Source organism: Pocillopora verrucosa, chromosome 1 (assembly GCF_036669915.1).
Source record: "Pocillopora verrucosa isolate sample1 chromosome 1, ASM3666991v2, whole genome shotgun sequence".
Lineage (NCBI taxonomy): Eukaryota > Metazoa > Cnidaria > Anthozoa > Scleractinia > Pocilloporidae > Pocillopora > Pocillopora verrucosa.
Window position 1 is genome coordinate 6,327,072 of NC_089312.1, and position 15,802 is coordinate 6,342,873.

General features: G+C 36.3%; 1 protein-coding gene and 1 pseudogene across 1 annotated transcript; both read left to right on the forward strand.

The window, feature by feature from the left end:
- The first annotated feature begins 1,626 nt into the window (after nt 1-1,626).
- LOC136276889 (uncharacterized) lies at nt 1,627-3,988 on the forward strand (annotated as a pseudogene).
- Nucleotides 3,989-4,580: 592 nt separating this feature from the next.
- LOC131798770 (G-protein coupled receptor GRL101-like) lies at nt 4,581-13,973 on the forward strand. The gene is made up of 18 exons (XM_066164701.1): nt 4,581-4,597; nt 5,169-5,240; nt 5,623-5,694; nt 6,483-6,554; nt 7,091-7,162; nt 7,287-7,358; nt 8,271-8,342; nt 8,606-9,605; nt 9,879-9,963; nt 10,233-10,301; nt 10,407-10,466; nt 10,827-10,895; nt 10,995-11,054; nt 11,360-11,428; nt 11,509-11,568; nt 12,043-12,105; nt 13,241-13,301; nt 13,874-13,973. Exons 1-18 carry the CDS (start codon nt 4,581-4,583, stop codon nt 13,971-13,973), a joined length of 2,145 nt encoding a protein of 714 aa, XP_066020798.1.
- Nucleotides 13,974-15,802: the final 1,829 nt, after the last annotated feature.

Consider the following 15,802-nt stretch of genomic DNA (forward strand, 5'->3'; position numbering starts at 1 on the left):
TTTCTATTCCTACAGATGTACATGTACTTTGCAAACTCTATAAGTCTGTTAAAACTTTATGAGATGATTAATTTAATTTATGGTCTTTCTTCATATCTTTTACGTAGGTATTTAGATAACAATCAGATAGCAGAGCTGCCACATGGAGTCTTCAGCTACAACACCAAGTTGATTCGACTGTAAGTAAACACAATTTATTGTTTATTCCAAGAGCCTTATTTTTAGGAAGCTTATACAGACCCTATAACACGTGCAAACCATAACAGTTGGTAATGTCGAGACTCAAATCCAATATTTCAGCTCACGTACTTATTAAATCTTGGTTCCAATTTTTAATCACCCTCAAGTCCATGCGTTGCAGAGGAGCCAGTTTACAGCTCATAATGACAGGATCCAAATCCTATATCCCAACTGGGATATTTGCCAAGGCCCGGTTTAAAATTTTCATAGAAATCCCATCGCCGTTGTTATTAGTGGGGATGGGATTTCTATTAAAATTTTATTAATCCTACTAGTTTAAAAAAAAAAGCTCATAGAGACGCAATTTAACGAAAGATGGAGAGTTCAAAACTCAGTCAGTCGAAAAGAAATTTGAAGTTAAGAAGTATAGCAAAATTAACAAATTCTAAACTCCTCCTTCCCACTTCCCCCCTCCCACTTTGAGAACATATTGCTAGTTCGTAATATTGAGATCAAAATCGAACAAATCCCATCGCGCATTTACCAAAACTCGGTTCCAAATTTTAATTGCCCACTGGTCCATGCGATCGGCTGCATTGAAAGTCAGATTTCAGTCGTTACTAATCCCATTTAAATTCACCTTTTATGGAACCTTTTCCCAAACGTAAGAAATCATTTAGAAAAAAATAATCAATTCGGACTTTTTTTCATACAGTGACTGCTCAAAATAAACATTCCCCCCTCCCCCCTCCCCCCTCCCACTTTGAGAACACATGGTTAGTTCAAACAGGGATATTTTGTTTATTATACTTGAATCGTTTACAAACAGTATATTGTCAAAACAAGGGTTCTCTTCTTTGCGCAAGTTCAAGCTGTGTATTTATAAAAAAAATTCTTCTTTGGAGCTGCCGATGTAAAATCAAAGAAAGGCACGATCCTCGCAGGTGAGCTGCAGTTTTACCAATTGCAGAAAAGAAGACAGAGAAAAACTCAGGCTCGGACAGGATTTGAACCCAGGCCTCCTATAACACTACTACCACATGAGCTACAGAAATAAATGTCAACCTTTCCGCCCTTATGCCTAATAACTTATATAGGACGCCCCATAGCCCCTGAATATTTGCTTCAGAATCCCCTCACTTCAAGTGCGTATAACAAAACAGTTGAAAACATTTTATTGTCGAAACGAAAACAATTTTTCTGCGCAACTTTTCAATATGAATTCGAAATGAAATAAGTTTCTTTTCACTTGAGGATTCAAGAAAAGTTAACTAAAAAAATTCAGGCTCGGACAGGATTCGAACCCATGTCACCCAGATACTAATTGGGCGATACCACAAACTAAGCTACAAAGCTACACGTTATGAGTGGGGAAAATTTTGGAAGATTCATCTTTTTGTTGAAGAAAACTTATGCTTTTTGCAATGAGATAAATGAAAAATAACCATGACAAACGCAGGAGAAAAAGGCTCGTTCCTTGACCTTCTAGGAGTTGCCTCGCTCCCAACGTGGGAGGAGTTGAAGAATCTGGAAATAAGTTTGCTTTTATTTTTTTATTTTGAAAGATGTCCTGACATTTTGAGCACAGAAAGAGCTCAGCCATATAAGGAGGGAAGATAGAATCCCCTCGCTTCTCCTGAGGGAATAGCAAAAACAAATCAACAATCACAACAAGAGTAAAAACAGCCATTATGGTGAACATCACCCACTCTACTTCCGGGGTCTCTGCTTACTTTAGAACCTCGACACGGACTATTTTCTATATAAATAAACAAAAGGTAAAAATAAAATTTGAACGAAAACAAAAAAAAACAAAGAAACAAACAAAAACAAAAAAAACAAAAACATAAGAAGAAAGAGAAAGGAAACACTTTTATACAACCACAACACCAGACGAACTGAATATTGAGGAGCTGATGTCTCGATGTACTCTATGTCGATCTACTCTAACTTAACTTTTAAATTTTGCTTTTAATTTTTTTCACGCCAGTGACCAAAGAAATGAGTTGGACTTCGCGCTCAACTCGCGATTGCGTCCTTTAGCCCGAAAACCTAAAAAAGTTACGCTGGTTCTGCGGGCTAAATGCTCACCCAAATGCCGCTTTATTCTTCTCGTTAAGATTTGGATTGCATTCAGAACTTCAACCTGCTGTAGCTATTTGATCTCGTATGTCTCATGCCTACTGCTTGGACATATTTTCATTTACACTCATAGATGTTGGATAGTCACAATACTATATATTATTCATTTTTAAAGCACATTATTTACTAGGTTTGTGTTGCATGTTTAGCCTGCGACTCTTCTTATTTTAAACAGCTATTTAGTTAGGGAAACTGGTTTTTCCTAACTCAGAATAAACTGTAGGATCCACGGTATAACATTTTTGTAGGTACTTGTATGACAACGAAATAGAAGATCTACCAGCCGGAATCTTCAATAACAACACCAAATTGACTCACCTGTAAGTAACATATATAGGCTCACATTGATTCCATCTCACCCATAATACAATACCTTAGCACCAAAAAAAAATGGTAGTTGCGAACTTTTTGCCCTAGATTTCCAATTAACACTAATAGATTCCGATGGGAAACATAGTTTTCCAATGGAATAGGCAAAATTATATTCGTGACACCTTCGAATGTGCGTAAGATAACAGGAGATCGTGACGCGAAAGCGTACCGGAAGTCAGTTGAATATCAGAGTGCCACATGCCCAAACAAACATAAGATACCGATGAGAGTACATTTTCCTACTAATTACTAAGTCAAACGCGGGAAAATACTAATACAGCACAAGTCGCACCAAGTTAGACTTGGTCGACTTGGAGTCACTACGCAAACGGGTTAAACTGTACCAAGTGTATTGCGATGTTCTGCCACAAATGTGGAAAATAATTTGCCGTCGATGTGGAGGATGAAAAGGATGAACAGAAAGTTACAATGTTGCTGTCCCTCGACACATGGTCGTCATGGTTGACGAGAGCTTGATCCATAGGCATCTGCCCTTCGAAAGGCCAGGAAGCTGCCGTGTCGATCATACATTTCATCTGGTCTAAACGTAGGTTGGCATGTTGACGGATACGGTAAACCGAAACCTAACGGCTTACCAATACATGGCTGCGAGGATGGATTTTCCGGGAAAATATTGTGGCTCAAAGCATGTAAAAGTATCAATGATCCCGTGATTCCAGCCAGTTTTCCCCCAATGCAGTGGAAGAAAACGGACTGCGACCAATGTTAGTGCAAACAGACTGTGGCACTGAGAGTGGTATACTGGCTGCCTTACAGTGCTTTTTATCCGGTGAAACAGTTGCCCATAGTTGTTCATTTTCACATGCTAATCAGCACATGCAAGGCTGATGGTCACATAGTAAAAGGTACTTCACTGCGTGGGTAATAGATTTTTTTAAGGAACTCGTTAAAGCTTGCTTTAGGGAACCACTTGCTCATGGAATGTGTCTGGTTTTTGTTTTCCGACTTCCTGCAACTTGATCTTGATAAAGTTAAACATGAATGGAACAGCCATTTCATAAGACAGTACAGGCATTTTACAGTGCCTGGTATTCCCGGTGAACTTTACTACTTGCCTCACACTCACGGATTTGATCATTTTTGAGCAGATGACGTAAAGAATATGCCTGATCAGAGAGACATATATAACGAGGCACAAATTGCTAAGGAGATTGATGATGATCCTTTCAGGCCTTATTTTCACTGCTGCTCAAGTAGTGGTCATTACTGTGAGGATCACTTTCATTCACGTCTTTATCCGCAGTTCAAATGTATGACTTTCATATATTCTTAGTCGTTTGTATATCACCTGTTGTTTTCACGCTACATCAGTTTGAATGAAAACGCTAATTTTCCTTCTGTAATACCTTAAGGTTGCCGTATCTTGTTCTTTAGATGTGATTATTTCTTATAATGATAATTGATCAAAATTCTTAAAAACAATTATTTTGTAGGTCGCTAAGCAGAAACAAGATTAAGAAGTTGCGTGGTGATTTATTTACTCCATTAGTGAAGCTGCAGTCTCTGTAAGTCAGGAAGCTCACTTTTATATCGATCTACTTTAACTTGAAAGGATATTAACTTTTGCTTTAATGGCAGGCGTGATTATGATTCATTTAAGTTATGCAAATAAGCTATCCTGGCCATACTTTAGATCAAAACTTCTATTGACGATAACTTTTGGCGAATGCCAGAAAGGCTCATTTACATTTATATGAATGCTTATTGGATGAACGAGTGAGTTAAAGCGCAGGGTGGTTCTTCCAAATATTAAAAAGTTAATGACAGCGGCGTTGCACAAACAAAACACAATAGAATACGATGTTGCCAATAATAGCCTCAAACTTATCGAAAGCTATCAAAAATCAACTTAAAAAAAAGTCAGGATGTTGATCAGTGTTAGGTAATACTACTGTTAGTTTTGAAAACACACCCAAATTAGACGATGTAATGACAATTTACCTAAATAAAAAGGATTCTCGTATTATTCCAACTTTTATTCAGAGGGCTGCAAGACAACAGAATTGAAACGCCACACAAAAATCTTTTCAAAGATTTGACTGCTTTGAAAAAGCTGTGAGTTTGATCGATACAATATAATGTGTTTATAAAAAGTATTGACTCTTCATCACTTTTCTGTTCCTTATACCAGACATGGGAAAATAAACCAAGTGACCATGTCGCAATCAATTGCAACATGGCAATCCTGAGATGATGGTGCTTTATAGAAGGCAGAGCTACTGAGAGCTAAAAGAGTCGAAATTCGCTGGTCTCGGGTTCTGACCAGTAGGTGTTCCCTGGTAGTCTTGGGTTCCATCGATGGATCACGCCTTCCTCCCATCGTGCTCTTTACTTGTAGCGAAAGAATGCTCGTCAGAGTGTCTTCCCAATTGTTTCACTTTTTATAAGAGTTACATTCCGGCTGGAATTATTTTTTTCTGAAAAGTTAATTCATTTTTCCTTGAAACTTTCAGGGATCTGTCTAATAATGAAGTTGAGGATCTCCCTCAAGAAATCTTCAGCAATCTGACAAGTCTCACAACGCTGTAAGTCAACAACAAAAATATATAAAAGAAACTAAACAAAACACTTAAAAGCACGTCGATAAAAGCAATCTTCTCTCTGATTTGTCGAGTTGCAAAACTTTCTGTATTTCTGCGTGAATTTTATCACACAAAGTAAATAGAAGTTTTGAACTTGAAATTGACTCTTCGTTAAATGTTATCATTCCATATATCCTTCGATTTAATCTAATTAAAGCTGTTCGTTAATACGTGTCTGGCCGAATGAACATAAATACATATCTTTGTATCCTAGAGATGTGTAAGGATATTGCTAATTGGATCTTACCGGTTGCCATCATGATCTTCGAGAACTTTCTGCTTTGCAGTGAAACGTAGTTTGTGGTTAATTGTTTTAATCTTGCAGGCTTTTATCCAACAATCAAATAAGAGATTTACCGCCAACGATATTTGCTAACCTTACCAACATAACGACAATGTGAGTAATGATGGATAGTTTTAATAACCGAATAATTGTTGGGGAGGATTATCCTCTCTTGTTAATTATTAGTTGATTGATCGATTGATGGAATTAAGAATTTTTGGAGAATTAAAAACAATTACATCAAATTTCAGCAAATTTCAAAAGATACCCCATTTAAAGTACGAACTTGTAGTTGTCTAGGGGGAATTTTCTTAGAATTGCTTTTGAATTCGATAATTCTTGAGCTATTGAGGTCAAAAACAAAATTGATTCAGCTAATTTAATATAATGCCAGAAGAAATCGAAGATTGCTCTCGTTTTACTTTAATCCCTCTATTATCAATCTAAAAACCTGTGCCACCCTATCAACCAATCGAGCACCAAACTAAAACCAAACGCTACTTGATCTCTCGCATTTTCCGGCGCGTAAAGCTTTGTGCTTGAATCGTTGATACTTCTAATGTAGACTGGATCTGTAGGGGGCATCCCACCCCCACTAAGTCACTTGGTCACGTGATCTGCGACCACGAGGTCGAGAGAAAAAAACCGAAGTCGAAGAGAAGATCTTAAAAAGTTGTTTCATCGTGTTCAGTGTTCTAATCTTTAATTCGGTTGGACTTCGACAACAGCACTAACAGATCCATAGTCTCCCTTTGCTTTAATTGGTCATTGTGATTACTCTGGCTCTTACTTTTGGACACTCATTCGAAAGGTACTCTAATTACCGACCACTGGTATAACTTTCAACGTTTAAATGAAAAGAAAACTGGCCAAGTACAGATATATGATTTGCGATTTAACAGAAAAATTGAAGAGAATAAGTTAAAGGAGCTGCATCCTAAACAGTTTCGGGGACTGGTAAAGCTATCTGACCTGTGAGTAGTTTATTAGCATTTCTCTATTGCACAAGTTTTGAATCTAAGCATCTATCAAAAGTGAAAATATACTATCGTACTGGTAACATATTTTGGCCTGACTGCTGAATTTTTTTATTACTGCAAGCGGAAAAATGCTTAATCCGATGTACCTTTTCATGTTTTTAAGACATCATTTCATTTCCTGCAATTTCTGATTTTAATTCATTATGAGGGTCTGTGTAGGACCTTTTTCTTGGTGATGGCGATTCTTGTATAGGATGGGCCGGTTTGGACATCATGCAAGGTGTTTTTCAGTACCAGGGTTATTTTTTTATACAACCTGGGACATTTGCAGTTCGTGATACTCCATAAAAGAAATCTCCTGATTCCCAGACTATCAGTTATCTTTCTCCAAAAGTTTCTTGTAATTATATTGCAACATGTTAGTGAGTATTCTCGTGATCCCTTAGATTCTTATGAAAACGATTACTAATGTCCCGTTCTTTAATCCGTCATGTTGAACATTCATCTCATTTTCTTCCTTTCTTCACTAGCTATCTATCGAGAAACAAACTCAGATACTTCCCGCAAGGAATTTTTAAAGGCCTAAAGAAGCTTTTGATTATGTAAGTTGACTATGAAACTTATTTAGTGAGTAAGGTGTTTTTTATACAACATATTGTGCATTTCACATTTAAATGATCATTTACACATCAATCTCGAAACATTGTTGCACTTTCTTCTTGTTAGAGAAATTCTGGAAAACGAAATGACTCAGGTCTCTATCGACAACTTCAAAGACATTAAACAGTTGAAAATTCTGTGAGTGTTAAAATCAATGAAGTGATGACAAAGTTGTGAAACGAACCTTGTTACCTTGAGGTGTCCAAAAAATTGAAATATAATGAAAACACTCCAAATCGATGCTGTTATTGTAAAAGCTTCTTAACTTATCTGCAACTCACCGGAAAATTCTTTCCTGTCAGCAGATTGATTATTTGCTTAGTGGGAGTAAGTTTGTAAAGAAACTTTGGTGCTGCGTCGGTGTAGGGTATTTTAAGATATTTGGTGTCATTCTACTTTAAAACTCTGATTGGTTGAGAGCATAAGGTCAATATACAAAAGCGTATAAAGTTGACATGATAACCGATATCTGCATCAGGTATTGGGTTATAACGTGGAGTTCAAAGTCTGACTAGTTGCCAAGCCCCTCGTCAATGTGACGTCCTGAAACTTTTGCAAAGTCAGAGAGAAATGTCTTATTTTGCAGAGTGTTTTAAAATGTACAATAAAACAGTTATTGTTTTCGGTTTTCCCATGATATCATGGACTGTGAAATATTGTGTCTGCTTTATATGCCTCGGCCTCCGGCTTCGGCGGATAACTCAGACCTAAGCATTATGATAATATCATGGTCGATCTAATCCAAAATTTAATTAATTACAACTGTGTTGGTTATGTTGATTGGCTAAAATCCTCAAAAGCCGACGTCTGAGCATTAGCCCTTCGTCCAAGAATACAGGAATTGTTGGTTGTAAGTGGTTTATATAGAGGAAAAAGACGCTTAGCGATTAGAGGGAACCTGGTCACGAGATAAACATAAATAAATTTGTTAAACGAAAGACTTCGTTGACAATGTGGGATTAAGAGAGCCTATTCGAAAGATTAAATTATGTTATGGAGTTTTGCGGCTTTTGATCATGATATTTTTATCTACTGATTTTTAATTTCCAGGTATATGCAGTACAACAAGATGAGGGAGATTCCATATGGTTTTTTCGATATGTTGAAAGATATACAGCGAGTGTAAGATTTTGATAAAATTCATTCGCAAATTATTAGTTTTTGAGCAAAGCTATATATTCTGAGTAGACAACATCTTTGAGAAATTTAAATTTTTGCAAAAAGAATTGAAGACTTGGATTCTTAAAAAAAATATTTTGTATAAGTCAATGAATAACTCCAGCCATCAGCTACTGATACATTCTTAAAAGCAAGTTCTTGTCGACATGGTCTGCGAAGTTTTAATGAAATAACTTCTCTCAGTGGATGATATTTTACAATTGCAGGAGTCTCGACACAAATCTGATGTGTTGTCATATGCACAAGGAGGACGCTGACTGTGCTTTCACATACAACGACGACTTTGCCAACTGTGAGAGTATGTTTAAGAATTCTGCCCCAAGGAAGAGTATCTGGGTGATAGGAGTATTTTCTCTGATTGGTGCAGTTTTTGTTATCACTTGGCGAGTGATCTTTAAAGAAAAGAACGTGGTTCAGTCCATCATGTTGCTCCACTTAGCAGTGTCCGATGGTTTGATGGGTATTTACCTGATCTCTCTTGGCACTAAAGATCTGTTATGGAGAGGAGAGTATTACTTGCATGACTTCCAGTGGAGGTCTGGTTTGTCTTGTCAAATAATCGGAGCTATCTCCCTTCTGTCAAGTGAGGTGTCGGTTATGATGATGACGCTGATATCTGCTGATCGGCTTAAAAATATTGTGTTTCCTTACCAAGGTGCTTCTCTGAAACCAAAGGCAACACATATCCTGTGCATCATCATATGGGCAATCGGCTTCCTTATGGCCTTTTTGCCTATGTTTGGTATTCAGTATTTTGAAGACCCATTCAGGTACCATAGTTACTATGGTAGAAGTGTGGTATGTCTGCCCTTGCAGCTTACTTCTGATAAGCCGGCAGGTTGGGAGTATTCTGTGGCTATCTTTCTCGCTTTGAATTTTGCTTTTTTCTTGTTCATCATGGGTGCTTATCTAATGATACTCGTCAAGTCTTACTTGTCTAGCCGGCGACTGGCCCGTCAGGGTACTGAAAGAGAGATTCAGGCCAGAAGAGCTAACTTTAGGAGGGAAACGGCTCTTGCAAGGCGGGTGTTCTTCATCATCCTGAGTGATTGTGTGTGCTGGATGCCGGTGATAGTGATTGGTATGAGGACCATCATCGAGAAGTCGTACAAAGCACAAGGAGACCTCGCTGTCTGGATTGCTGTATTTGCCCTTCCGATCAACTCAGCCTTGAATCCTATCCTGTACACCTTGTCAACAGAACAGGTAAGTTATGCGCTTTAAATCCATTATAAGTAATCAAGATAATAAAATCCGTAAGTAGACTTATAAAGGTTAGTTAAAGGAAGGGTAATGGTTTTCAGCCGACTATAAGCAGTGTATAATATTGTTCAAGACTGCTTTGTTCACTTGCAATGGACACTGATAATGTTTCAAAAGCATTGGACAACAGAAATTCGTTAGTTTCTGTTTTGTCATCGGAGCTTAGCTCAAGGCAGCTAGCGAAATCTCGATCACTTTTGGCTATTTTGTATCCAGGTCAGAGGCATTCTGAAGAAAAAAATGGAAAAAGTCTGGAACTACTTGAAGACCGTTTTCACCTGCTGTGGTTGGGATCAGGAAGGTGCGATATAATTATCAGCTCCTGATCAGAAATAAACCGAAAAACGATGTAAACTAACAGATTGCTGCAAATACAGTTTATTGATCTGTTGATTTATTCATTCAGTCACTCAGTCATAAATCAATTTACTCATGCATGCATAGAGACATTCATTTAATCATGTATTTACTCGTTCGCTCCTTCGTTCTTTTATTGGTCTGTTCATTTGTGGTACGAACTAAATATTTCTCGACTCGATCATTGACTTTTCTTCGTCGTTTTCTTTAAAGGCCAAGGAGATGGGGAACAACCGAACCAACAGGGAATAGAAGACGATGGACAAAATGGTGGCGAGGGAGGTAAATCCTAACTCGTATTTCTGGAAATATCGTGAAAACTGTAAATGGGGGAAAAAAGGCAATCTGTGACTAAATATATATTCGTTATTTCCTCTTTATTTTAAGGCGAAGGTGGGTGTGAACAAATCGAACTGGTTCATGTTGGTGTGCATCATCCCTTACTAGGTGAGCTGCAGTTTTCTAATCCAATGTAATTCTTGTCTGGAAGAAAAATACCGTGTTGAAGTGTTTATTGCTAATCTGTTTGTTTTGAATGGTATCCCTGGTGATGTTATTGTGTCCTCTGCTACCGGAGGGATCTGTGACTGCTTGTTACTTTCATATACACAGATAGGGTTTATTATTATCTTTACAGTCATTCAACCCTCTTTGTTCACCACGTTAATCTCAAATTCTAGAACCCATTTCCCCGTTCGTTTGTTAGTACTTTCGTTATTTCTATTGTGTGTTTTTTTTTGCTTTTTTTTCGTTTTTGTTTTTTTGTTTTTTTCATAAACCTCTTTTCATTTTTTTTTCTTTAAAAAGGCCAAGGAGAGGGAGAGCAAGTGAACCAGCACAGAATGGAGGACAATGAAGAACATGGCGGCAAGGGAGGTAAAAACCTTTTAGGTGTCACTTAACATATCATAAACATTTGAACTGAGAGCACAGGGTTATTCTTTGTACATCTTTTTTCTACTCTCATTTTTCAAGGAGAAATTGAGGGCGAAGAAATTGAACTGGCAAGTGTTGGTATGCATCATCCACAACAGGGTAAGGCTAGAGTTTCTATTTGAATGTCAAGTTTTTAATGCTCTTCTGTTAGTTTATATTGTACCTCTGGTGATTTGGTAATGTGTCCTCTGTAACTGAAGGATCTTTGACTTTAGGATATTCTCATACACACAAATAAAGTTTATTATTATCATTTTTATTACCCAACCTTTCTCGTCTATTACGTTTTAATTGTTTAAAATTGTAGATCTCGTTCTGCGTTTGTTACAAAAAATCCCTTTGTTCTATCTCTTATTTGTTTCCTGACTCGTTCACGATTTTTTTCCTTTGGTTTCTTTGAAAAGGCCAAGGAGATGGAGAACAACTGAACCAACAGGGCATGGAAGACATTGAACAACATGGCGGCTTGGGAGGTAAGACATTTTTTCCTTATAGTCAATGACAACACAGTGGCAATGTCTGACTATATGTTTTATTTACTTTTTTTTTCAAGGGGAAGTCAAGGGTGTAGTTATCGAACTGGCTCATGTTGATGTGCGTCATCCACAACAAGGTAGGCTAAAGTTTCTTCTCTGATGTCATCTTTATATAAATAAAAGATCCGTACTGAAATTTTCTTTGCTGTTCTGTTAGTTTATATTGCCAAGACTCAACAATATGTTGTATTAATGGTACTTTTTATTTTGTTCTCTACTTCTGGAGGGATCTGGGACAGATAGATATTTTCATTCCCACAAGTCAATAAAGTTAATTTACATCATTATAGTTATTCAACCTTCATCGTTCATTACGTTAGTTTTAAATTCTATGGATCTCGTGTTCTAACACAGTTTTGTTAGGTTTAAAAGTTTTGAAACATTTCTTTGTTTTTTTGTCTCCAGTCATTATCTGAAATAAAGAAAAACAAAATAGACTAACTTGATTCTGAAACAATCACCAATACTAAGATACATAGAAAATAAGGTACAACATTGTTGATTAGTTCGAAACACAAAAGAATGACAGTATTTACCTTTCTTGTTTCAAGGAGGACTTGATGAAGCCGAAAAAATCGAACGGGCACCAACTGGGTATGCTGATTCAAATCAAGGTAACTTGTCTTACCTTTATTAAAAATCTATAGCTTATCAATTGGTCGCTATTCTTTGTTTGTTTGACTACTCATCCAGTGTTACTGTATTAGAAATGGACAAACCTTCTAAGGACTGTTAAGTTCTCCTGCGTATCGATCAGTTCAGAATCTCATTACCTCCCTCAAGCATTGCCAAGCTCTGAATGAAGTAACTTTAAATTTCTCAGCTGGCTTTCCTACCACTACTACTGGTGGTAAAATCAAAAAATTTCAATTATCCTCAAACAGAACTAAGAGATGAAATTTTTTATGCAAATGAGCGAAATTTGGCCGTAATAAATTGAGATTTTGCATAGCAGGTTGCGACCAAAATGAACGGCAATAAGTATGAAAACATCAAGTTAAGTATAGATTCAAGTAATTCTTATTTGCGAGCTTTAAAATTCTTAAGCAATTCTTCAAGTAAACGTCGAACAAAAGATAAAAAAACCAACGAACAAACAAAACAAAAACATTTAAGAAATCCTGAAGTTTGACATCCATCGATTATGTGTCGTATCACAAGTGTTTAATGCCTTGCCAAAGGCAATTTCACGACCACGAAAGCAGCGTATTTCGGGTTTTTTTACCCGTTTTTAATTTGGCTTTGGGTTTGTTTCGCGAAAAGGGCAATGTTCTGTTGCGAATTTTGATGAGCCTCGACAGAAAAGAGGAAGTCATTAAATATGCCCGATGCAAATTTCTTTGGCAAAAAAAGTTTTTCCATGTAATAATTACTTCCACTTTATTATTCTATCCTCTTCGTTTCGCCTACATCTTGGAAAAAATTTTAAATTTTTTGGCTTTTTTAAAATTTTTTTCCTTTATTTGCTGTTTCATCAAATGAAACAATTTTGTTTTGCAAATTTATTAGAAGAAACCTCAGTGAAAAAAAAAAAGCAACAACAAAAAACCAACAAAACAAAACAAAAGCAGCTGATTGGTTTTATTTCTCCAGTATTACCTCACGGATTAACCTAGAGTTCTCTATTTATTTGTGTCTTTCTTACATTTAGAGTGTCGTTAACCAGTTTCATCAAGTTAAGCAGTTGCTACAGCGCTTTTGGTACCAAATCAAATATGTAATTTTTTTACTTTTTTCTATTAATGTTAGGAAAACGGAACAAGAGTTTGAAAAAAGGGGACGGTAAATTCAGGCATTCCACCGAAAAGAAGTAAGTGGTGAGCAGCGGGATATACACAGGTTCAAATTCCTAGAGAGATAGAAACTGTCCTTCTAACAAAGTTGACGGACGTTGTCACTGACGAACTAACCGCTGAATTATTTGAATTACTGGTTTATTTCCAAAGTACCTAGCTTCTCAACCTACTGGCTAAAAGGTTGAAAGAGTAACTGTCGCTAGCGGACTTACCTCACTGACTAACTGACTCACTAACATCCTTACTCACTGATTAACCAGCTGACGGACTGACTGACTGAATTTCTGACAAAAATGACTGAGCAGCTGATAAACCAACTAACTGACTACTTGACCGACTGACTGAACGAATGCTGATCAATCGCCAGAACAACTGATTGACTGTTTCACTGACTGGCTAACTGTGTGCCCAGCTGAGCGGCCATTCGACAGATTGTTTGATAGTTTGTTTCACTGACTGATTGACTGATTTATTACATGATAGAACGGGAATTTTTAAATAAATAATTGTTTCACAAGATAATAGCGATTGAGCGTTTCTTTTCTTTTTCCTTGTCTCTCTTTTGTTTTGTTTTGGTTTTTTGCAGAAAAAGGCGAAAATCAAGATTTTCAATGCGTCGAAAGTCACCTTCGGCTACCGAGGCTGTCCATGAAGAACACACTTTTGAAGAGGACAAAAAACTGTAGGCAGTTTAACTCGAGGAAACTACTATAAATTCGAAGCAATTTAACAAGAAGAACTGGTAATTAGAGATTGATAATCTCGTAATTGTTTTTTATTAAGCGTATAAGATACTTAAGATAGAAACAACTGCTTTGCTAATTTTGTGTCTATTTAGATGTAAAGGAGGACTTAGTCAGTTATACTGAACCAATTGGGGTGCTTTGCCTAGTTAAATTAAATTTCACTCGATCTTTGGTTGTCTTAAAAAAATCCCCACCAAAACGATTTTTTTCAAACGATAAGTTATAAGTTTTCAGACCAAGACAATTTAATTGATGTTTTAATGGTTTATGAGTTAGTGTTTCATATCCATGATTTATATGGTCTCCATGGCAACTCCACATAATCGGTGACATCATCTTAAGGATCGTGTTTACAGTCACAAGAAGTTTCAGCTTTCTCTTAACTAAACAAAAACACCCATGCGGTTGATTGGGATCCTTTAAGACATCTGCTACGAGGAGCCTTTTGGGGGCAGATTAAGTCAGCTTGAGATGGGAAGCACATTGAAGGCAGAATTAACTAATTGAATTGTGTTAATTGACTTAAAACGAGAGGATGTAATACCAAAAATTTTTTTGGGAAGTCGTCATCATATACTAGTTTCTAGAATACCTTTTCACAATGAATTGGAGGTTACGTAACTATGATGCCATTCTACCAGAATTTTAGTGTTTTAGGCTTGCGGAATGTTCTAAAATACGTTTCAAGAATTCAAGAATCTAGGAATAATTATGCTTTTCACGCTAAAATGAGAGAGAGATACTGTGATGTACATCAAAGATTGTGCACTTAAAAGAGATTGGGTAAAAACGGTGAGTTTGTGTCAGTGGAGAACTAAGGTACAGTCTGGAGTGGTTTGTAGAAGATAATCACTATATTGCCTAAAGGAGTCGCTTTTTAGTAAGCATTTTCACACATTGTTTAGCAACGTAATTCGGTTTGTAGTAGTGTAGGATTCTTTCTGTCTTAGAATATACCTTGACAAGAGATACAAAAGTGGTTTTTAAGAGTTTTGATTTAATGCTTGCTCGTTTTTCCTGCTTGATTATGTGCTTCATTATTAGAACAATACGAGGTTTTTCTTATATTTGCTGCAGGGTTCAGAAAATGCATGCTTTCTGACTCATTGAATTATCTAACAAGTTGACCCTTTTAAAAAACAAAAATAGTAACCTATGTGCTTGTATAGGATATACATAGAGGTTGATTGAAAAAAATTTTTGTCAGTAATTTGATAATAATATAAATGCTGTATTCAATTGGATTATTACTGTCATTAATATAATAAAAATAAAAATAACGAGAGGGATCAATAACACCTTGGCTATTTGAAGTTGTGTTTATTTTATGTACTTGGATATTTTGCAAATGAAGCGAGTGCATCCAATGTCTCACATCAACTACAGCGACCAAAACAATCATGCAAATGGTCAGGCTCATCATATTCATAAAAATAAATGGAATCATATACATAAAAATAAAATAAAAGGGAAATGAAATTCATATTTTTTTGATTTGTTTGTTTTTTTTTTGGTCGAAGAGATCTTTTAAAAAAAAGAAAGAAACATAGAAAGAAAAAACCTAATAAACAAAGACGCTTTCCAAAACAACTAACTTTTTATCTCCCTTTTCCCGTGCTCACCCTGAATAGATTAAATAATAATTAATAATTAAAATTTAATAATTAAATAATAGATTAAAATGCTCCTTCTCTCTCACTCTCTTATAAGCCGATTCCCTCCCCTTTCTCTTAAAAACTCAGGTAGTAAGTTTTTCAATCAGAAAAAAT

Coding starts and splice junctions, on each gene's coding strand:
- LOC131798770 (XM_066164701.1), top strand. Junction 7,359..8,270: donor ATTAAACAGTTGAAAATTCT/GTGAGTGTTAAA, acceptor TTTAATTTCCAG/GTATATGCAGTACAACAAGA. Junction 11,055..11,359: donor TATGCATCATCCACAACAGG/GTAAGGCTAGAG, acceptor TTCTTTGAAAAG/GCCAAGGAGATGGAGAACAA.